The sequence below is a fragment of the Rhinolophus sinicus genome, linkage group LG03, assembly GCF_036562045.2.
Source record: "Rhinolophus sinicus isolate RSC01 linkage group LG03, ASM3656204v1, whole genome shotgun sequence".
NCBI classification, from domain to species: domain Eukaryota; kingdom Metazoa; phylum Chordata; class Mammalia; order Chiroptera; family Rhinolophidae; genus Rhinolophus; species Rhinolophus sinicus.
Genome location: NC_133753.1, coordinates 10,407,316 through 10,430,275, shown reverse-complemented (window position 1 = coordinate 10,430,275; position 22,960 = coordinate 10,407,316). Strand labels below are relative to the sequence as shown.

General features: G+C 49.6%; 1 protein-coding gene and 1 long non-coding RNA gene across 2 annotated transcripts in view; one reads left to right on the top strand and one right to left on the bottom strand.

Moving 5' to 3' along the window:
• Positions 1-7,895: 7,895 nt before the first annotated feature.
• LOC141570510 (uncharacterized) lies at positions 7,896-12,390 on the bottom strand. Its single transcript, XR_012494554.1, has 2 exons — positions 11,606-12,390; positions 7,896-8,488 (listed from the first exon to the last, which is right to left on the bottom strand). It is a non-coding gene; the product is annotated as an uncharacterized LOC141570510 (long non-coding RNA).
• RIN3 (Ras and Rab interactor 3) overlaps positions 10,935-22,960 on the top strand; it is a 110,190-nt gene continuing 98,164 nt past the window's right edge. The window contains exon 1 of the mRNA XM_019745336.2: positions 10,935-11,159. Coding sequence (XP_019600895.2) covers positions 11,116-11,159 — 44 coding nt within the window. The 5' untranslated portion in view covers positions 10,935-11,115. The remainder of the gene's footprint in view (positions 11,160-22,960) is intronic.

The following is a 22,960-nucleotide window of genomic DNA, read 5'->3' as shown; positions in this document are numbered from 1 at the left end:
TCTGAAGCAACCAGAAGGTCCATCCTCCCAGCACCCAACTACCCTCATGGCAGCTCTTTAAGGAAGTGAGTCCACATTGGGGAATATTCTTACCTGAGGTCCCAGGAGCCTCCTGCGGAGTGCACACCTGTCTGCAAACCCTTCACTGGGATGACAGCAGAAGCCCAGGCTGGGTCTGTGGCTGAGAAGACCAGTGTGGGATCAGATTTCCTCACACACTGAAAGACCCGTTGCCACCCAGTCTTTTCTTGCAGAAGGCTTGAGGACACCACACTTGACTTTTAGAGGAAGTAAATATCCCTCAAAGGGAGAAGCGAGATAGAAATAAATCACGGCCTTACCCCAAGTAGTTATGGAACATCCTTCTGCCAAGCACACTGTACAAAGATACGTAAGCTACAGCCTTTGTCCTCGAGACAAAAGACAAATGAAGAGGATTCGCACCTGCAATCCCTCTCAAGGGTCCGCACATAAGCTTTCTTACACAGTCATTCATTTCTCCCGCATCCCTGTCTTGAGAGGTAAGTAGGGTCCTGCCTCTAGGCCTTTATCACACTGTCACCTCTCCCTGGGACTCCCTTCCATTATTTCTACCTGTTGAAATCCTACTTGACAAAACCTCCAAAGAACAGTGGCTTGAACGTGCTAGGATTTTCCTTCTCACGTGAGGGTGCTCGGTGCAGGCGGGTGTGACACTGCATGGGGCGGGTGACCAGCTTCTGTGGTTGCTCCATCTTTCTCAGCATATAGCTTCTGCCTCACAGCTCAGAATGACTGCCTAGTCATCGTGAGCTTATTGCAGCCTCATGAGAGACCTTGAGTCAGACCACTTATGCTGCTCCTGAATTCCTGACCCATGGAAACTGGGTAAGAGCGGGGAGGGAAAGCTTCTTGTTTAAAACTGTGAGATTTGGGGGTAATTTGTTATGCATGGGTGGATAACTAATATATTATTGTGGATGGAAAAGGGGCCACATATTAAACCAAACAGCCTCAGGAGACTGAAAATAACCACATAAGATGGCGTGAACATAAAAAATTTCATAACTAAGTGGGCCATGGCGGGAAGTCACATCTTCAGCTTCCTTCATAAAGTTAATCTGTGCCTTTAAGTGGACCTGTCTGTTGTCTTTTTGCACCTAAGATAACATCTTTGGAATGTCAATAATCCTTCCCCCCCACACACCAGAACTGGAAACTGCAAAATTCCTCATTATATGCTTGTCTCCTGATTACATCTCTATGTGCTGTAAAAAGCGAACTGTTAACTACCCTGCTTCCCCCGAAATAAGACCGGGCCTTATATTAATTTTTGCTCCAAAAGATACATTAGGGCTTATTTTCAGGGGATGTCTTATTTTTTTATGTACAACAATCTACATGTATTCAAATATAGTCATGTCATCTTCTTCTGGAACGTTGTCATAATGTACTAAATGCGTCCGTCTGGCTGACGATCTTAACTGGAGCTTATTTTTGGAGAAACACGGTGTCCTGCACCCACCTATGTAAAAGAAGTACCTGTCTCCTCCATTTACTTTTATCCAGTTCCAGAAATTTCCTCGCTTGCTTTCTCCCACCCCCTTAATCTATCACCAACGGATTTCATGTAACCTTCGTCCTTTGATTTTATCTATAAAATAAGCTACACACCACCTTTTCATGGAGCATTTTCTCAATCCGTTGAGATTTTGCTTCCCGGCAATTATCATCCGTTTGGCTCAAATAAACTCTTATAAGCTTTCTCTTAGGCTAGATGTTTTTCGTCAACATTACATATATAGGTTCTAGCCCATTTATTCAACTGTCCTGAGCCCCCAACCAGAACACACACAGAGGTGGATCAGACATGGGTAAGCATTTCTTACCAGAACATGAGGGGCTCCAGGGGAACAGAGAAGAACTCCTGTATGTGCCCTTGCTCTTGGAGCCCTTTCCCCACCTTCACATAATGAGGTCACAGCGCCTGGCACATAGTAGGAGCTCTGCTTCCCAGAGAACCGCTTCAGCCTCCTGGCTTGCCTTCTGGTAGACGAGCCAACTTGGAGATGATGAGCTGCTGATGGTCAAGTATCTGGCCTCTTGTCAAAAATGTGGATTTGTTCCCCAGAGGTCACTATTTCCAAGTCTCTTTCCATTCTCTCACCCCACGTGCTGCCAAGAGGAAGGATGTGATAACCGGGCAAGTGGGAGTCTTTCCTGAGCCAGCTGCCTTCCTCCTGCCGGCAGCCAGTGTTAAGGGCTGAGTGCTCATCACCCAAGGGCCACCCCCTCCTTTGGGCCTCTGGTCATTGGGGGTGGGGAGCAGCAAAGAAAGTGATCTTCCAGAAAAATGACTCCCTCATGTCTAATCTTTATGAACCATATTGTCCGAGCAACTTGAATTATCCCTATAACTGTGGTTTTCTTAAATTATAAAATACACAATACTATAAATGTCACATAGCCATTTGATTCACACAGAATGCTTTCACTGACTTTTGCAAAACACTTGTATCTGTAACCAGCCTATGGTTACAACTGATGAACAACAGGAATGTTGTAAATTAACACAATTTTTGTTTAGACTCATGGGTACAACCAAAGCGAAACAATGAACACATTGATCAGAATTTTGTTCACTCATCAATGGCATGAATAACTTCTCTGCAGAATTAGACAATAGTTTTTGGAATCTGGAAGAATATGTGCTTAATTTTTTGTGCTTTTCATAACCAAAGATATGACAGTCTTTTAAAATCAGGTTTTTTTGAAGTATGATTCACATACAATAATTGTACATGTTTCAACTTCGCAATTTGATTAATCTTTTTTTTTAAAACTTTTACTTTATTTTAAGTATGTTTTTCCAGGACCCATCAGCTCCAAGTAAAGTAGTTGTTTCAATATAGTTGTGGAGGGTGCAGCTCACAGTGGCCCATGTAGGGATACAACCGGCAACATTGTTGTTAAGAGCGCCGCGCTCTAACCAACTGAGCTAACCGGCCGCCCCTGATTAATCTTGATATATGTAAATATCTATGAAACCATCACCACAATCAAGATAGTGAGTATACCAATCAACCCCAAATGTTTCCTCACATAGGGCCTTGTTTTTCTGGTCATTTCTATGATCAGATATAGTGGACATAGTTGATTATCTACCCAACATCTATTCTCTTCTTCCTTCCCAACAGAGCCTTAATTTTGATTAAGTTTCAACCCTTCCCCAACATGATCAGGGAGAGGTCACCTCCAAGCTCAGGACAGGTGTGGATCCTAATTAAACTAAGCCAATCAGTGCATGACATGCTCCTGGTGACAGGCATGTGACCTAAGTTGGCCAATCACACTACATGGACTTCTGTTCCATGCTTAGGAGAGAGGCATTTCCCTTTCTTGCACGATGGACCCAGAGGACATGATACTAATTGGGACGGGAAGCTGTCTTGGAACCACAGGAGAACTCGCCTGAGGATGAAGACAAAGCTGAGGATGTCAGAGCAGAGAGAAGGACCAACCTGAGAGATTGACGGCAGTTGAGTCCCTGACTGTTTTGTACCTGGGGCTGCCTGTAGTAGGCAGCTCCTAAGATGGCTCCCAATGACCCCTGCCTCCTAGTCCTCTAATCTTCTCCTCTTGAATATAGGCAGGACCTATGACTTGTTTCTGACAGAATAGGGCAAGGGTTAGGGATGTCACTTCTATGATTAGATTATATAAGGTTGTGACTTCGGTCTTGCTAGCAGACTCTTGCCTTCTCAGCTTGCACACTTTGAGGAAGCACTGGCCATGTTGGAGATTTCCCTATGGCGAGGCATTGAAGATGGCCTCCGGCCAGCCGCCAGCATGAAACTGAGGCTCCTCAAGGAACTGGATCCCACCAACCACCGTGTGAGTCTAGAAGCACATCTGTCCCTAGCTGAGCCTTCAGATGCGACCCCAGCCCTGGCCAACAAGTTGACTACAGCCTATGAGACACCCTGAAGCAGAGACAACCATCAAACTGGGGCCAAGACTCCAAACCCATAGAGACTGTAAGATAATAAATGTGTGATTATAAGCCACTAAATTTGGGGGTAGTTTGCTACCCAACAATAGATAACTGAAGCAGGAGGTTTTGAGTTATACAAAGTTCCTTTGTACGCAATCGACTTAGAGTCAGAGTTTTCTGTCACTTAAAACTCAAGAGCATCCTCCTATGGCACGTCTCACCCCACTAGCATGAATGGTCCTCAGGGACAGGACTTCCATAACCTCCAAGGGCCTCACTGTTGTCATAATTTGGTGAATTATGAATTAAGGACACTCTTGACCCTAATTTTAGCTCATCTTCTGACAACACAAAGCAGAGACAATCTACACAATGGCGCAGAACTCAGAAATAGAAAAGCCTTTCTCTTTGATTCCAAGTTGTTATCATGTAAGCAACAAAGACTTATTACGGTGCCTGCTATTTGCAGACCCCTCCATTGGATATTGGCAGGGGGAGGGAGAGAAAAAATTTAAAAGGAGGATATATTTCCTGCTCCTAAGGAGCCTGCACTCATGCTAAGGATAATGGAAGCGTGAGAACCGTATAGTGTCTAGAAATATGTAACAACTGCAGGTTAAGAGGACACTTCATTTGGGAGCAGTCAGGCTTCCGGGATGCAACTTCGAGTCAGATGAACAAAATGCAGCTGGTTGTCTGGGCAGGAGAGAGATTCTGAGAAAGATCTTGGAAGCCTCACATTTCTACCGCAGGGACAGATGGAGCTGGTTGAGGGGAAGTGGGACACCAGGCAAGAAGCTGCCTGAAAATCCAGGTTGGGGCTGCTTTAAAAGCTTTTTGGGATGTCTCCTCAGCTCATGAGTACCCTCTTTCTCTCTGAGACTGCCTACCCCTCATGGCCAAGATTATCCCTCCAGAGAATTAGAAATTGGGACTGCTGGAAGCAGGTCAGTCTCTATAACTGTGACTGAGACATACAAACTTGGGGGCTTGAGGGTTTTCTTTCTGCAAAGATAAGGGAAGAAAGATGGAGACCTGAAGAGAGAAGAGAGTGAAGGAGAATCCCAGAGAGTGGTGCTGAAGACAGCCTGTATGGTCCCAGGGAAGAGACCCAGAGCATGTCTGCCAGGGCCCTTCTAGACCTGGGGAATCTCTCAGTGGCCCTGGGTTCCCTGAGGCACACCTACACCTGTGTCAGATTCACCTTCCTGCCACATGGAGTCTCAGAGCGAACGGAGGTAAGGAGACCCATCAGATCCCAAGTCAGCCCTACAGGGTCACCAGGCCCTCAGAAGTGCTTTTTTAGCAGTTTGATGTTTTGGAAATCTGAAACGGTCCTATAAAAATCCAGATTTCCAGTCTTTTTCTGTTTGTTTGTCTGTTTGTTTTGTATTGTGAGACCATCTATGTCTAGGCCCTCATTCCAGCTGGGCAACTGTCAGCGAGAACTGAGAGGTCACCCCAGTCCCTAACCATCAGTGCAGACATTTTGTTCCCCGCTGACCTCTGAGGATAGTGATTGATTTTGCAATAATAAAGCTCCCCCACCCATTTAAAGATTTCTCCAAAGTAACAGGGAATGGAGACAAAGGCGGTTGTAGGGGTCAGAAGAAGATGGAAGAAGCCACAGAAAGAGCTGTTTTCTGTATCTTCTTTTGCAAAACAAAATATCCCAAGCAGCAACCATTTTATTCTACCAATCAGGAATTCTGGCAGGGCCTGTCTAGTGATTCTCCTGCTCCACGTGACATTGACAGAGGTGTTTAGCTAGCAAATGGGCTGGTTTGGAGGAGCCAAGATGGCTTCATTCATATGTCTGGTGCTTTGGATGATTTGCCCAAGGTTCCCAGCCAGAGGCTGAGTAGGATTTGAGCCCAGTTTGTCTGATTCCACAGCTTTGCCCTCCTGCCACACCCCCCAACCCTTCTCCACATCCCAGGAGGCTGACCCATGGGGACTCCACACGCATAGGGACTGACCAATGGGCTCCCAAGCTTTCTGGTTCCAGCTGGCTTTAGCGATTGGTGGGCCCACTGCAAAAGACTGGAGGGAGGAAGGAGAGCCAAAGTATTTATTTTCCTGGTTACCTCCCTCAGGGTCACCATGAGCTGTCTATGTCCCCCGATGGAGGGTCTCTGCCCTGCTCCTCCACCCCTGATGGTCTTTCTATAGGATAGGACTCTTGCTTCTGGGTGTGGTAACCTCCCCCATCTTTGGACTGAGGAAGGGGACAGATCTGAGGGTAACAGCATCCTCTCTTGTATTTCCCCACCTACATTTATTAAACCCTTCTCAAATTATCCTAATCAGAAGTGCCACTTGTTTCCTGGGAGATCTGACTGATATATGAAGGGCCTTAGTTATAGTACAAGTAATAGCTAATACTTATTGAGCACTTACTATATGCCAGGCTCTGTGCTAAGCCCCTTACCTGCATTAGCTCATGCAACACTCAGAACAACCCTATGCGGTAGGCACCATGATTATCTCATCTCACAGATGAGGAAACTGAGGCACAGAGAGGCAAAGTAGCTTGCCTAAGGTTACCCAACAGGAAGTGGCAGAGCTGGAATTCGAGCACTGGTGGCCCGACTCAAGCCTCTGTTCTCATCAAATACTCTATATAGTAGGGAAATTTCTGTTGAAAGAATGTGCTCTGTTTCCTCAAAGGCTCTTATTCAACTCCGAGCAAGTGTGTTGGTGTGGGGGAAGGAGGTATTGAAAAGCAAGACTGTGCTGTGAGACTTTTTTCTTTACTAATTGTCCCCAGAAACCCGAGTGAGGCTGGGAGTTGACCTCCTAAAGGTGACCTTCCCCTGAAAATTCCCACACTCCTCCAGACTGAGTCTATTTGCTCTCACCTGTGTGGAGGGAGGAGGAAGCTGAGGAACATGTGGAGGTGAGAGCCACCCCATGAGGACCCCAGAGATGCAAACCAGCCTCTTATGCTTTAGGGCAATAAGTCGAAGCATTAACCTCTTTATTCCTATGGTCCTGCCTGACATCCTCTGGACCCACCAAGGAATGGAAGATGGAGGGAATGGGCTGCAATCATGGAGAGCCTGGAGCCTTTGGATGACAACTAATAGAAACCTGACTCAGATTATGTTTGAGTTTTAAAACAAAGAAAAGAGAAAGGACTGTATTGGTTCTTGTAACTGAGATATCTAATGGTACAGCTGGCTTGAAGCATATCAGAATCTAGGCCTCAAAGGACATCACTAGGGCATAGTCTCTCTCTCTGCATTGCTTTCCTCCATCTTGGCTTTCTTCTTGAGTACAATTTTACTACATGGTGTCCCAGGTGGCTTTTAAGCTGCCCAAGTTTATACTCTCCCAGCTTAATGCCAACTTGTAGTAGGGGGAAGGCTGCTGGCATTCCCTGACAGTGCCAACAAAAAGTGCCAGGGCAGGATCCTATTGGCCCAACTTGGGTCACATGCTCATCCATGAACCAATCACTGTGCCTGGTAAGTGTAGGGCTCTAATAGGCCAGACTAGACTCATGTGTTCCCTTTAAAATGGGGGTAGGGGATTGTCATCTCCACCTGAATCCAACTGGGGAGGAGTAGCTCCAAAAAGGGACCCTAGGTGGTGAGATATTGTTAACAAAATAGTCGAGAGTATGGGGAAGGAGTTTGCAGACCCAAACAGCAGCAGATGTTCACTTCCCTGTAGGAGTCCTGAGGTCCATGTCCAGGGAGAGAAGTGGGGAGTATGAGGACTTGGGAGTGAAAACGGGACCCAGGAAAGGGGCTCAGGGCTAGTTTAGCAGAGGCTACAATTAAAAGGGGCTGCTCAGATTTCTGGAATTTTGGCAACCTCCTCTTCAGTCAGTTACTAGTGTAGGGGAAGAAGAAAATTTCCTCTACCCTCCTAGTTCTTTCAGCTGGTCTAATAATTAAATCTACACGAGACAGAGTCACAAGAGAAAATAACCAAATTTAATTACATATGTATGCATGGGAACCCCACATACATAAGAGAGTCAGAGACCCTGCATATATGAGGGGTTCAGAGACAGAAAGGGAAAATGAGGTATATATGACATTCTGGACTAAGGATCACCTTGGGGCTTCAGAGGGGGGAGGGTCACTGTAGGACGAGAAGAAGAGCCGATGTTCAGTAATTAGATGTTTGCCGCTTCCTAGAGATAGGTCAAAAAAGTTATCTCTGATAATCTCTTATTATGGGCAAGGCCTTTCATTTAAATTCTTCTAGGTAGAATTTTCTCTTGAGCCCGCAGGGTCTCAGTTGCCTTTAGCTCAAAATAATCCACGTTCCACAGTCTTGGGAAGACTTGCTCTGAACCCCTATACTAGCAACAGGGTCAGTTGTGGCTTCACCTGGTGTCCTCAGCTGAGGAATTTCATCTTCACAGAGCAGGTGAGCAGTGGGCCTTGTGGAGGCCTCTGTGAGGTTGTGGGGAGAGCCATGGTGCTGGCCCTACGGAACCAAGGCTTTGAAGGGCTTGTCCTGTGTTTCTCAGCACTGGCCCAGGGAATTGAAGGAAACCTTTATTTGGGGAGAGCATGGAAAAGAGGGGTTACTCACAGTCCAGATCAGCCTAGAAGGGCCTGAAGGACTGTCTGTCTAGGTGTAATAGTTGTATAGACTTCATCCCTGGGGCCCAGAGAGGCCTGGGAGTGGCCTATGGGCTTGTTTTAGCAACAGCAAAAGATCGATAATGGAACCTGGAGCGAGTGCCTTCTTGCCACACGTGTACTAATCACTTTTACAGATGAGCAAGCTGAGGTACTAGGAAGTTACTTGTCTGAAGCTACCCGTCTAGAAGTTCCCTAGTGTTGGTTTTGAACACAAGTCTGTCCTCATAGCCTGTGTTTTCAAATAGGGAGCTACAGTCCTGTCCAGGGAGATGTGGAGAAGCTGATTCTCATCTAGGGAGAAAACAGTTTAGCCTCTAAAGGAAAGGAAAGGTCAGTGGGGTATGGTTATGAACTAATGAGGGGATCTATAGGGATCTGAACAGAGGAGGAAGTGGGGTGTCTGGAGCAGTCAGGGTGGCTTCCTGGAAGCAATATATTTTTAAATAATAGTTTGAGATATAATTCACATAACATGTAATTCACCCACTTAAAGTGTAAAATTTAATGTTTTTAGTATAGCCACAATGTTGTGCAACCATTCCCACAATCAATGTTAGAACATTTTCTTCTCCCCAAAAAGAAACCCTGCAACGATTAGCAGCCATTCCCGTTTCTCCCCTCTTTCCCTAGCCTCTGGCAAACACCAGTTTACTTTCTGTATCTATGGATTTGCCTATTCTGAACATTTTCTTTTCAAAATTTCATATAAATAGAATCTTACAATATGTGGTCCTCTGTGATTGGCTTCTTTCACTTTATATAATGGTTTCCCGGTTTATCCAGGTTGTGGCATGTATCAGCATGTCATTCCCTTTTATGACCTAATAATATTCCATTGTATGGATAGACCCCATTTTGTTTATCAGTTCATTAATTGATGGACATTTGGGTTGTTTCCACTTTTTGGCTATCATGAATAATACTGCTCCAGACACTCATGTACAAGTTTTTGAGTGAACATATGTGTTCATTTCTTTTGGGTGTATATCTAGTAGTAGAATTGCTGAGTCATATGATAATTCCACCTTTCACCTTTTCAGGAACTGCCAGACTGTTTTCCAAAGTGGCTGCACCATGTTACATTCCCACCAGGAGGCTGCACTTTTATTGTATTTATGGATATGGATTCTTTTCTAACTCTGCCAGACCAATTTGGTGGACATGTCTAGAAAGACAGGGAGGAGGGTGTGAGGGGAGAGCAGTAGGGCAAGAGGCCTCATGAGTCTTTCACCAGAGCCCCGGGGTTCAGAGCTCTCTGCACCTCAACTGACTGTGCGACAAGGCATCTCCTCTCTTCTAATCTCAGTTTCTTCATCTATAAAATGAAGGTGTTAAACCAGTGGGTCTCAACTGGATGATTTTGGCCCCCAGGGACATTTGACAATGTCTGGAGAAATTTTTGGTTATTACAAGGAGAGGGTGATGCTACTAGCATCTAGTGGGAAGCAGCCATGAAGCCGCTAAGTATCCCACAATGGACAGGACCACTCCCACAACAAACAATGATCCAGCTCCAACTGTCAATAGTGCCAAGGCTGAGAAGCCCTGCACTGGACGGAGGTGAATCCATAGTGTCCAGTCTTGCCCAGTCACTGTGAAATGCTCTGAGGGCATCCTGGGCTCAGGAGGCATTTTTGAGTGCCCAGGCACTCAGAAGAGGGGCCTCTCCGACCCACAGGAGTTGCTGTAGATGTTGTATTTGTGCAAGCTGACTGGCTTTCTCCCTCGGCTCCCATCTAGGTGTGGTACTCAGGATAGGTGCATTGGGTGCCTGGCTTGGCGGATGAACAGACTGCCTTGTGAGGTAGTGAGCTCATCGTCAGTGGAGGCATCCAAGAGGAGGCAGCGTGTCCATCTGTCAGGGACGTGGAGGAGGCGCCCTGTTTCTGGTCTGGGGCTGCTCGTGGGCGATTTTGAGGCCCCTTCGGGCGGGAGGCAAGGCTGTGGCTCCCTGTGCCGCGAGTGCCCTAGGCAGAGCTCTCGTCCTCCCCACCTGTCCTTCCGCGGCCGGCGGCCGCAGGAGCAGGGAGCGCCTTCCTTCTACCCGACTCTTCGCCAAACTGTAGACTTTTCTCTTAAGTTTCCCTCCGGGCTCTCCTGGAGCCGCCCGGCCGCAGCCTCAGTCCGCGGAGGCAGCACCCTGCGGTTGGGCGCCCGCGCCCGGCGCCTCGGCCCAGCACCGCCCGCCGCGAAGCCCGGCCCCGGGGGCGCGGCCGCCCGGGCTTCCGTGTGCCCCAGGAGGGCTCCAGGCCGCGAGCCGCTGCCGAAAGGCTTTTGAAAAAAAAAAAAACCTTGACCACCAAGGCCAACCTCTTCCTGAAAGACCCGCTCGCTCCGATACAGGAAGTAGCAGGGAGCGAGCGCCCAGAGCGCGGCGGCGGCGGCGGCTTCCCCACTCGGCGCGCGGCTGCGGCGGCGCCCGCCCGGGCCCTTCCCGAGGGCCAGCGCCAGGGACATGCGGGCGCCGGGGGCATCGCGGCCCGCGCCGCCCGGCGCCTGAACCCCTCCGTTCGCTATTCGCCAGCTGCCAGCGGCATGATCCGACGGGCCGCGCCGCCCGCGCGCGAGGACCCTGCGGGGTAAGTCCGGGGCGAGCGCCCCCTTCTTCCTGGGTGTCCCGGGACCCCCACTCCGCCGTGTCCTGGCCGCCTCACCCCACCTCGCCGTCCCCGAGAGTACTTGGAGCTCCCGAAGGAGCCCCAGCCGCGGGACCTCGGGGTGCCGGGCTGGGACGGAACCCCTGGCTACGGCCAAGGCCGGACCCCCATTTCTGCGCCGAAGGGGGCGGCCCTGGTAACTGCAGGACCCCGAGACTTGGCTAAACTTTCAAGCCCAGACGTCGCTCGCTGGAAAACCAGCCCGCACGTTCTGCGGCTTGGCGGGCGGGTACAAGAAGGGCGTCTCTACCTGTCAGAGCCCGGGTGGAGGGGACGTGTGGACGTGGCCCCGTCCCCGGGCTCCTGTCCCACCTGAACTTTGGATGCAAACACCCGCGGTCCAGGTCCCGCCGGCCTCCCGCACCCACCGTTCCGCCCTCGTCCTCGCGTGCATCCTCCGGCGCTGGCACCCGCCACGACGTGGGGTGGAGGACCGGGGTCACCGCAACTTCGGGTGCCCGCGCGGCCCAACCGCTGACAAGCTCGCCTTGAGCCAGGGCTCACTGGGATCCCCTCCCCAGCTCCTCTGTCGGGTCCGGGGCGTAGACCTTCGGACTGGCCTTTGCCAAGCCCGGTGCTTGGGGAGGGAGCAGGACGCGCACGGACTTAGCTTGGCCTGCGGCATCCCGGGGAGAAGGCGCTGCTTGGAGAGCGTGAAGCCGAACCGGTTTGGGAACCGGGGTTTCTAGAGTCTAGTTTCATGTCTCCCACCCCCAACCTCGCAACCTCGGACTTTGGGACGTTGCTCTGGGTGTGCTCCTGCAGAGGTTCTCTCGCCCCACCCAGGCCAGCGGGCGTCCCGGGAAAACTTAAGGAGGCTCCAGTTCGCAGGCAAATTCCTGGGAAAGACTCTTAGAACCTTTCTGGGTGCCTAAGTTTACTGGCGCTCTGGGAGAGACATTCCCGGCTTTTTGGTTTAAAAGTCCCGGGCCTACTTCTGTGATGGATATCCAGGCGCTTTCCCGCCAAGGTGACCTCCGCTCCAGGGCCTCAGTTGTCCTCTCTGTAAAAGAGGAGGATTGGGTCGATCTTGTGCAGTCCCGAATTGAGGGGTAGCTGGAGATGCCTGGCTCCCACTCTGGTAGAAGGGGTGGCTTGGAGGGGCCCTTAAATTCATCTAGCTCTGAATGCCTCTCTCCTCCCCGCCCCACCCCCATCGCTATTCCAGCCCGGAAATTCTGCCTGCGTGCTTTCCCTTGGAAGTGACCTCTGGAAAGGCAAATGCCATCCTGTGGGAGGAACTGGGAATTCCGTGGGGGACAGGGCCCCGTTGGGGGCAAGTATCTGCCACACCCAGTATTGCCGGGTGGAGCCAAGAAGGAGCTTCCCTGGGAGGAAGGGGCTGTGAACTGCCAGGGTCCTGACCTCTCCAACTTCCCATTTTGTCCCCAGGGGTGACCTAGCCTGACCCACTTCCTCTTGCTTTTCTTTGTTCATTTCTGGGCCAGTTATTTAACCGCTCAGTGCCTCAGTTTACTGATCTATAAGATAAGGATGAGTAATAGTAACTAGCCCTTACAGTTGTTTTGAGGATTAAATGAGATAACGCACAGAAAGAATTTTGCACCTTGGCCTTAGGGTAAACTCTTAATAGTTGTTATTACTACTCTTATCATATGTTGAGTGTAACCCCTCTGTTTGCCAACTGTTTAACGTTGGACAAGAGACCTGGTGGGTTAACATACTGGATCAGTCAGGCCTTCTTAGAACAGTGCCTGGCACATCCTGAGTGTTAGATGAATATTGATTTGTTGTTGAAAATGTCACTTTATTTAAGACGACCTTTTCAGTTGGAAGGGTGCCTAGATAGTATCTTATTTAACCTTGTACTGGGTACAGGAATCCCTTTGACACCATTTCCGAGAGGTCCTTGCATACACCTCCAGTGACAGAGAGCTTGCCACCCCGCCTGGCTGCAGCCCTTCTGACAAGCAAATACCTAAGGAAGGAATTCCTGAACTTGAGTTACAGTCTGCCTCCCTCTAACTTCTGCCATCTGAGATCCTGTTCTCTCTGGAGCCCAACCCTTATTGACTCTCAAACACTAGAAGACAGTTCTCAAGTGCACCCCCACATCCTCTGTTCCCTGGGCTGCACACCCACCTGTGTCACAGTGCCCAAAAATGACGAGGAGCAATCATCTATGATCCCTCACCCCCATGCCACCCCCACACCCTGCTGGGTCCTCTGTCCTCAACTGAGCTCAGCTTTCCACCTGGCTTCCCAAAGCCTTCTCCTCACTGGCAGGAGATGGGTGTTCAGAGTTCTGACAGCTAGGGGAATGCCTCCCACCCTCACTCCCCAGGGGCTAGGATAGTATCACGTGGGTGCTGCCCCCATGGAATAGGAGTGTGAGGATCTTGGCAAGCAAGCTCTGTCTACTTCTTGTGGAAAAAGTTGGCTGGGGAGAAAGAAAATGCAGGCAGGCTGCTTATCAACAAATAGTGTCTGTATTAGGTGGAGACGGGGGCCCAGCATTAAACCTAGCCCCTGCCTGCTTGCAGAGACAGAAAGTCAAGGTAAGGGGTGTGGGGAACCCAGGCGGTCTGTTCTGGAGCAGGTGGTCAGGGAAGGCCACCCCAAGAGGGGGCACTTAGCAGAGGTCCGAGGGAAGTGGGGAGAGTGAGGCAAGACAAGACCTGGGGAGATGCGCTTGGCCAGCTGGGAGCTGCAAGGCCAGGGAGGCTGGAGTGGAGTGTGGGAAAGGGGCCGGAAGAAGCCTGGTCGGGTGGGGGAAAGACTTTGGGGACTGCTCTGAGTGAGCTGGGGCCACCTGATTGGGTTTGGGGCTGTACTGAGGACAGACTGTAGGGGGAACAGAAGCAGAAGCCGGCAAACCTATAGGAAGGCTCTGCGGTGGCTGGGACAGGGGCCCGGTGGCCTGAATGGAGTGGGAGTAGAGAAGTGAGAAGATTGAGTCACAGGATGTGCTGATGGATTGGAAGTGAGGTGGGAGAGAGAGAGGCGTCGGGAGGATTCTGGGGAAGCACTGACAGCCAAGGGGCCAGATGCCGAACTGTGTGCAGGGGTCACTGAGAATGTGTGCTCTCAGCGCCCACCCTTTCATGTGTTTGATAAATTGAAGGTGTGCTGAAGATTTCATTTGAAAAAGAATTCCACTCTTGGAAAAAATATGGCCATCACAGACCTAACCCAATCCCCTAATTTAACAACAAAGAAGTAGAGACCCGAAAAGAGGAAGTGCCTTACCCAAGGTCTTGGGAAGTGGAGGTGGAGCTGGGACTAGAACTCCGAGCTCCTGAGCCTGGGGTCTGCAAGGGGCTGCCTGGGCAAGGCCCCAAGCTGTGGGAGAGCCCTGGCTTTCTATCTCATGCCTGATGTAATGCAGGGTTCCGCTGAACACATTGAGAGGACCCCCTCAAGAACCCCAACCTCTAAGACACCAGAACAGAGACCAATGATGAACTCAGGGTCCCAGCTCCCAGCTGCAGCTCTGCCCACTGACCTGGGCCCCCTTGCTTTCAGGGGCTAATGCTCCCAGGTGGTCCTGGCTGGCTCTCAGCTAGGAGACCCACCCCCTTCCAGACCTTACAAGACTCTGGCCCACAGGCAATGAAGGGTTACCTCAGCAGCTCAGGCCTGCATTTCTGGCCCCTGAGAAGCCCCAGTATACACCCTGGGAGGCATGTAGGAGTGCAGGGGGTGGGGGTGCAAGGTCTACTTGGGATGTGGGAGTCACAGCACACTTGTCCCTGAGGCCTCCTTCCCATCTCCTCCACCACTTGATTGATAGGCCCTGTCCTGGGCCTGGGGCCCTGTTTAGTGATCTTTTCTGACGCAGCAAGTGTTATCAGCTTAAAACGTAATGGGGACACCTGCATTTTAATCCAGGAGATCAGGAAATCAAAACCAGAAACCAACTAGGAATAGGTGTGACATTTGAGGGGGACCTACCCCCAGGCACCTCACTTCCCCCTCGGGCTGCCCTGGAGCTCCATTTTAGAGACAGGAGTCTGAGCTGGCCTGTGGCACCTCCCAGCCATGGGGTCAGAGCAGAGGGAAGGAAAGAATGTGTGACAGTCCACCACAAACTCCATCCTGCAGACCCCCGCAGATTCCACTGTCATGACGAGATTCCCCCATGAGTGAGAGTCGTCCCCTCAGTCTCCTTAGTTCAGGTCACCCAGGCAGTGACAGTTGAGCAGAACTGGGTAGGCAGCAATGAGGAGGGGAGGACAGACTTGGAGGCGAGGAGAGCCTGAACAGTCTTGGAGGTGGGAAAGTGCCTGCGGGACTTGGGGGGGAAGGAGGAAGGGAGGGAGGGAGCCTGCCCTTCTGTCATGAGATAACGGGTTTGAGGGAGTCAAGGAAGTTTGGGCCTGAGAGAGAATAAAGGAAAAGGGGGGAGTAGGAAGGGGGCACCCACAAGGGTTCCTCCAGGGGCTTGGGGCACCTTTGTGCCCAGAAAGAGCTCTAGCATAGGGGGAGTGACCCAGAAAGGACCCAGACTTCCTTCCCCCCCCCCCCCACACACACACATACACCATCTGCCCTCCATTAGGGGGTCACCTTTAGAAGGGAGGGAGGGGCCAGGAGTCAGCTTGTTCTTGGCAAGTCAGCTTAGAGACTGTGCTGCTCTGATGGCCGGTTCTAGAACTTTCTGGTGGATATAACTACTACCCTGAACCTGCTGTTTATCCTACGACCCAGGGGTGTCCAAAACATGGGTGTTTTCTTTAAGATTGGAGCTAAGGATGAAAATCACAACTTTAATGACTTTTCTAAACTGTTGATCTCCCCTCGGTCCCCTACCCCTACCCCCAAATAAGCCCTTTGTGTAGTGTGGTTCTTGCTGATAGGGACAGAAGACAGCTGCTCCAGCCACTCTTGAGGTCCCTCAGGCCAGCTGAGGAAAGACTCATGTCCCCTCATGGCCCCTTAATCACTCTTAGGTGCCACGATCTCGTATTTAAAAGACCCCCGAGGACTCCCTGCGCTCAGTGCCCGTTCCAGTCCTGCATGAAGCCAATGCACAGCTTCACTTCTATCCTCCTTGACGTGCAGAACTGCCCACGGCCTCCTCCAGTCTGGAACAAGGACGGTGGCTGGCCACCCAAGGAACTGAATAGGGACCCCGCATTGCCCCCACTACCTTCATGTTATCCTCTCCAGCTGAGCTCCCCTCGCTTCCCTGGGAGAGAGGCTGGGAGGAAGTGAAGGCAGCTCACAAAGAGATACTGCATCCTCGGCCAAAAGAATGGAGTTAGCTGGCTGTGCAGGTCTGGGGGAACCCTGGCTAGGTCAGCAGGTCCCAAACGCAGATCTGTGGTCCACTGAGGACCCAGGAAAATACGGGTGTTGTTGTTGTGTGCGTGTGTGATGTGCGGTGTGCGTCGTGCGAGTATCAGCCAGGGTTGACAGACTATCTTTTCTTGGACAGAGCCATCCTTTATTCTGAGATTAGGTCTTTTTGCTGTAGTTAAGCCTCTTTTATGAAATGAGGGTAAGGTGATGGAGGTTGGTGGTTTTAATGTCTTTTGGCGCATGAAAGGTTGCTGAAGGAAAGCCTGAGGCACACGGCTCTAGTTGTTTCAGTGGAGTTTACCCATTTGTCCCTCTTCCCTGCACCATTCTGTGCCTGTCCCCTGCCTGGGACCTAATTGTATTGTCTTTTGCTTATTTGGAAGATGCTTGGGGACATTAGTAAGGCTGGAGGATATCTTTGGTGTCCCCTCTGGTGTTTTGGGATCATACTCTAGGAAGCAAGTCCCTTACTCTCTGGCCTCAGTTTCCCCATTGAAATGAACTCAGTGATCTCTAAGGTCCCTGTTCGGTCTGACATTCAGTGGTTCCCCAAATTACAGGCCAACAGGCAGTAGAAGCTGGTATCCTAGAGCAATATCAGAGTCCTGGGGATCGAAGCACCCTTCGGAGATGGGGCAGCACTCTAGGGCAGCCTGTGGAACAGTCTAGAACATACGAGGGTACAATTTGATAAGAAACAGAGACCCACAAAGGAGACTTCTGGGTCATCACCTTGACCAAGTGTCTGGAGGGAACTGTTTTTTCACTGCTGTGAGTTTATTTCTTTTCCTTATTTATTTATTTATTTATTTATTTATTTATTTATTTATTTATTTATTTATTTAAATGTATTGGGGTGACATTAGTTAATAAAATTATATAGGTTTCAAGTGTACATTTCTATAATAAGTCATCTATATATTGCATTATGTATTCACCACCCAGAGTCAGTTCTCCTTCCATCACCGTGTATTTGACCCCCTTTACCCTGTCTACTCACCCCTCTTCTGCTCTGGTAGCTACTAAACTGTTGTCTGTGTCTATGAGTTTTTGCTTATTTGTCTTGTTCGTTTGTTGCTTTCAGTTTTATATCCACATGAGTGAAATTAACACGGTTCTTGACTTTTTCTGTCTAACTTATCTCACTTAGCATAATATTCTCAAGATTCATCCATGTTGTCACAAATGGCAGTATTTCATCTTTTCTTATGGCTGAGTGGTATTCCGTTGCATTTATGTATCACATCTTCTTCATGCAATCGTCTGTGGAAGGACACTTCAGTTGTTCCCTGTGAACCTTGGTCTTAGAAAGGATTTTATGAATTTAACCTCCAAGGCAAGGGAAGTAAAAGCAAAAATAAATGACTGAGACTATATCAAACTAAAAATCTTCTGCACAGCAAAAGAAACTATCAACAAAGAGGCAACTCACCAAATGGTAGAAGATATTTGCAAACAACACCTCTGCTAAGGGACTAATATCCAAAATATATAAAGAACTCACAGTTCAACAACAAAAAAACAAACAATCCAATTAAAAAATGGGCAGAGACCTGAACAGATACTTCTTCCAAGAAGACATACAAATGGCCAACAGATATATGAGGAAATGCTCAACTTCATTATTAGGGAAATGCAAATCAAAACCACAATGAGATACCACTTCATATGTGTTGGAATGGCTATTATTAACAACACAAGTAATAACAAGTGTTGGAGAGGTTGTGGAGAAAAAGGAACCCTCATACACTGCTGGTGGGAATATTAATTGGCACAGCCACTATGGAAAACAGTGTGGAGGTTCCTCAAAAAATTAAGAATACAATTACCTTATGACCCAGCAATCCCTCTTCTGGGTATCTACCCAAAAAATCTGAAAACATTTATCCGTAAAAATATACAGTATGTACCCCTATGTTCATTGCAGCATTATTCACTGCGGGTTTATTGATGAAAAACTCGTTTTGAGAAAAGTGCGCCTCTTTGGGGAGCCCACGTTGGAGAAAGGCCACTGGCTTCCTGGTAAAACTTGCTGACGAGATGGCAAGTTGGGAAGATCACGATGCAATGGCCTCTCTGAGGTGGCGCCTACTCTGGCCATTTGGTGTGGGAACTGTGGAGATGCTGAGGAGATCGCAGCCTCCAGGCGTGGGGTGCCTGACTGGGAGGGCTGCCCCTGCCAGGGCTCTGGAAAGACGAGTTCTGAGGGAAGGCTCTGCAACAGACAGTCAGGCTGAGAGCTGACTGCTGGCGGGGAAGGGCGGGGGGGGGGCTCCTCACAGCACACCCAGTGACGCCCTGAGATAGCCAGCCTGTCCCTGTAGAGGTGGGGGCAGCTGACGATGCCGTGTGCCTCCCCCCGACACACACACACACACACACACACACACACACACAAACACTCACACATACAGTGTTATAAGGTGACACCAGTCCCTTCCCTCCCGCCAGCACGGCCTTGAAGGAGAAGAAAGGGGTGTGTGGGTCCAGAGGAGCCCTTCTCAGCCTGGCTGTCCACCAGGCAGTGAGGTAGACATTACTGACTCCATACCTGCGTGGGTGTCAGCTCTGAGCCTTTGATTGAAGAATCTGGAAACCACCAGCATGGCCATGGCCTCTGGCTCTCCCGCCTGCCCGTAAGGCCTCTGTGCGGTCTCAGGCTTGTCTCCTCTCCTCAGAAGTGGGGCTTGGAGGAGGCTGCCCCAATGGCTGAAACAGCTCTGGTGGTCAGGAGCTTCAAAAGTGGCAACAGAGCCCCTTGCCTCCATCTTGCCAGCAAACCCTAGGGATGCCCCTACCCCAGTCTGTACATGTTTGAAAGAATGAACCAGCCCGCTACGAAATGTCAGTTCCCTTTTAGAAGAAATGGCCTCGGGAGCGGTTGTGGTCAGGCCTGTTGCTGGCTGTATGCACAGCCGCAGAAGCACACTCAGGCCACATCCTATGGGGTAAATGCACCAGCCAGAGGGCAAGACCCCCTGCATCCTCTGTCCTGGGAGCTCCCCCAGAACCTGGCGCTACCCAAACCTGGAGTCCAGGGAAAATGAGTCCAGGAGAGGGAGGCCAGGGAGGGGACCTCGAGCTGGTTGGTGAGAGGCTGCCCTGCAGGGCTCTCCTACTGGACACCTCCCTCCATGAAGGTGGCCCCATTTTGTCACTGACTCTGGGATCCATATCAAAGCCAGAATATTTGATTCCCTAGTTAGGAGATGGGACCTCAAATGCCAAACAACAGCCCCACTCCTTGACTGACATTCAACACGAGGTGTCAGGGCTGAACAAAGAGCCTGTTTTCTGAAGACAGAAAGGGGGTAGGGTGGAGAGCGACAGGCCAGAAGAGGGAGAGGGGACCACAGTGGTAGCATTCAAGCCTTCCCTTCCTGCACAGGTTTTCCCAGGGCTAAATTGTTCCCTGGGTCAATAAGTGTGTTTCTTCACCCACCTCCAGGGAGAAAGAAATAAAGGCCTTTGCATCTGAAATTCACAAACAGTCTCTGGCTAAGGGAGCAGGCTGTCGAGAAGGAATTCACTGGGGACCTCTTTTTCCAACCTCCATATCCCCAGATTCCTTAATCTCAATCAGTGTCAGCGAGTGACACTGTGAATGTCTCTAGGGTTATTGCAATTCAAAGCGAGGACTTCGCTCTCTACCAGCGGCAGCATTTATTATGCTTGCTTCTTTCTGTTCTTGACATTTTTGACAGAGCATCCATCTAAAATATATTGTGTGATTATTTTCTCAACAAATGTTTTCCTCATCCATCCTCACCCATCCATCCATAGATCCACCTATCCATACACCCATCCATTCATTCAGCCAGCCAGCCATCCACCCACCCATCCATCTGTTTACTGAACATTTGTTGGACATGTAAGAGTTTGCAGTTTATCTACTAGGGCAAATAAGAGAAATATGCACATAATTAAAGTACAGGGCACTATATAAAAATGTACTGAGGCTCCATTACACTTGGCAGTGGTGAGCAAGGAGGACCCCCTGGCAGAGGTGGCATCTGGATTGGGTTTTGAAGGATGAGTAGGATTTTAACAGATGAAATCAGGCATGTGCAGAGAAGGGATCCCAGGTAGGAGAAAAGCACAAAGCGGGAAAGTGGGGACAAACACATTGTGTGTGGGAGCCCTGAGGGGCTTGGCTTGGGGACAGAGAGGAAGGTCCGGTGTGTGGTGGGTCTAGAAAGGGGAAGGGTCCACAGGGATAAAGGTGGGAGAGTTTGGATTTTCCCACAGTGGTGAAGAGCACAGGTCTGCTCACCCACTTAGTGCCAGGAAGCCCTGGGCAAGTCCCTGCACCTGTACCTGCCAGGTCACCTTCCTCCTCCTCCCCCTCTGCCTAGTGGAGCCAGGATCCCTCCCTCATAGGGTTGTTGCCATGGTTACATGAGAGGATGTTCTTATCTATTTGGGCTATGGGACCAGTTAGGGGCTGTTACCTGTATGTATATGGTGTGTGTGTGTATGTGTGTGTGCTGTTGGATCTTCTAAAAAAATTATTATATACCTGGAAAAGCTCACATACAGACCCACAAAAATAGTGAAATTTAAAGCATCAAACACATTAATCTTTTTGAGGCTGCATCCAATCCAAGTGTGTGTTTACTGGATTTCGACCGTTGTGTGCACAGTTTTGATATGTGTGTATATGTTCCTTTGTGTTCCTCCTTTTCCACTGAGTGTTATTTCCTACGTGCATTTCTACATGCCATGCTTGGAACATATGTTACCTACCTACCATCTTTGGTGGCCTCCATATTGTGATCATTTTAGTGGTTAGAGTTAGCGTAGACATGTGTCAACTTCCTTCTAAGTCCCTTCTGTGTTAAATGAAGCTCCTGAAAACTTATGTGGGTCTAGGGTTTGGGACCATTTCTTTCAGATCTATCACCGTCCTGGAGTATTTGAGTTCAAGGATGAAGCAGAGTCTGTTGATTGGCCCCTGAAATTTACTTGGGTGTAAATTTTAGCTGAACACTTCCTAATTTCTTTGCAGCTAGGTGTGGCCATGTGGTTAAGTTCAGGACGGTGAAATATAAGTGGGAGTGCAATTTGCTTGGAGATGTCCGTAAAGGGAAGGAGCATGCCTTTCTCTCCCTTCCTCTTTTTTGTTAGCTGGAATGCAGATGTGATGGCTAGAGCTGAAGCAGCCATCTTGGACTCAGAGGTGAACTTGAAAGGGAAGGAATGCAAGGTGGACTGACAATATATTAGTAAGGGTTCAAGACATGTTGGAGTATCATCCCAGCCCTAGACGACTTACCCAGACTTTTATGTGAGAAATACATACCTATCTTATTTAAATCACTGTTATTTTAGATTTTCTGCCTCTTACAAACTTAATTCTAACTAACACAGAAAGTTTTATCTCTTGTCACATAGCACCAGATTATACACCAGAAGTACTAAAGCTGCTTTGCAGGGTTACCTGCAAGTCTATTTCCTAGTGAACATGGGAGAGGAGGAGCGAAGAGAAGCAGTTTTGCATCGACCGAGGCTCTTATTTCAAGGGCTAGATTGCAAACATTTTTTTCATATTGGGTGTTTTTTGAGTTTTAGATTTTACTAGAAGCTTCAGACTAGTTATTCTGGTTTGAGTTTTGGCTCTTAAATTCTGTGCTTTGACAGGGCTAAATATTGTGTAGTATGGCCACCAGGTCTCTTCCCTCAGCCTCAGTTTCCTCATCTGTGCTGGAGAATTCTCCTGGGTTAATTCTTCCTGAGCCGATGTTGTGTGGCTCCTTCTGAGACTGGGTCTCCCACCACGCCAGCACAAGAAAGGCCAGGGCCCACTCTGTGTCCCTGCTGGCTGCCACCATTCGTTCATTTGTTTGTTCATTCATTCACCGCCTCTTTATCAAACACTTGCTGGGTGCCACGCTGGGTTTGTGTTGACTACTGGCCACTGGGGGTCTTGAGTGGTCACTTCACCTCTCTGCCTGGCCTGGGCAAAGGTTTGTCCTAAAATGTCAGGGCCTTGACTTCCCCATTCCAGGGATAGCACAGGCTCATTTGGAGCCTGTAAGAGCCTGCTCTGAGCTGCCCTCCTGCAGCCCAGGATCACCTCTGGGCATGGAGAGGCCCTTGGAGCTGTGGCCGTGTCTAAGAGGTCCCTGGGGTGGGCAGGGATTGAGCAGAGTGGGCTGTCTTGAGGTGCTAGGCAAGTGTCCCTTGAAGTGGTTTGAAATGCAGTCAGAGGTCTTCTTTCCACAGGCCAAAGTTGCCCCCACTCCTGGCTCTGGCATCATCAGATGTCAGAGCTCAGTGTTGCTCAGGAGACCCTCTAATTCATCCCCTGCTCACAGGTGAGTCTGTGGCTAAGAGGGGAGTTGGTTGCCCTGAGGTCTCACAATGGAACCCAGGCTCTTTACAAGGCTGTGCAGGTGCCTAGGCCGCTTCTGTGTGAGGCACTGGAGATGGGGGATCAGCTTATACTGGCTGCTCCT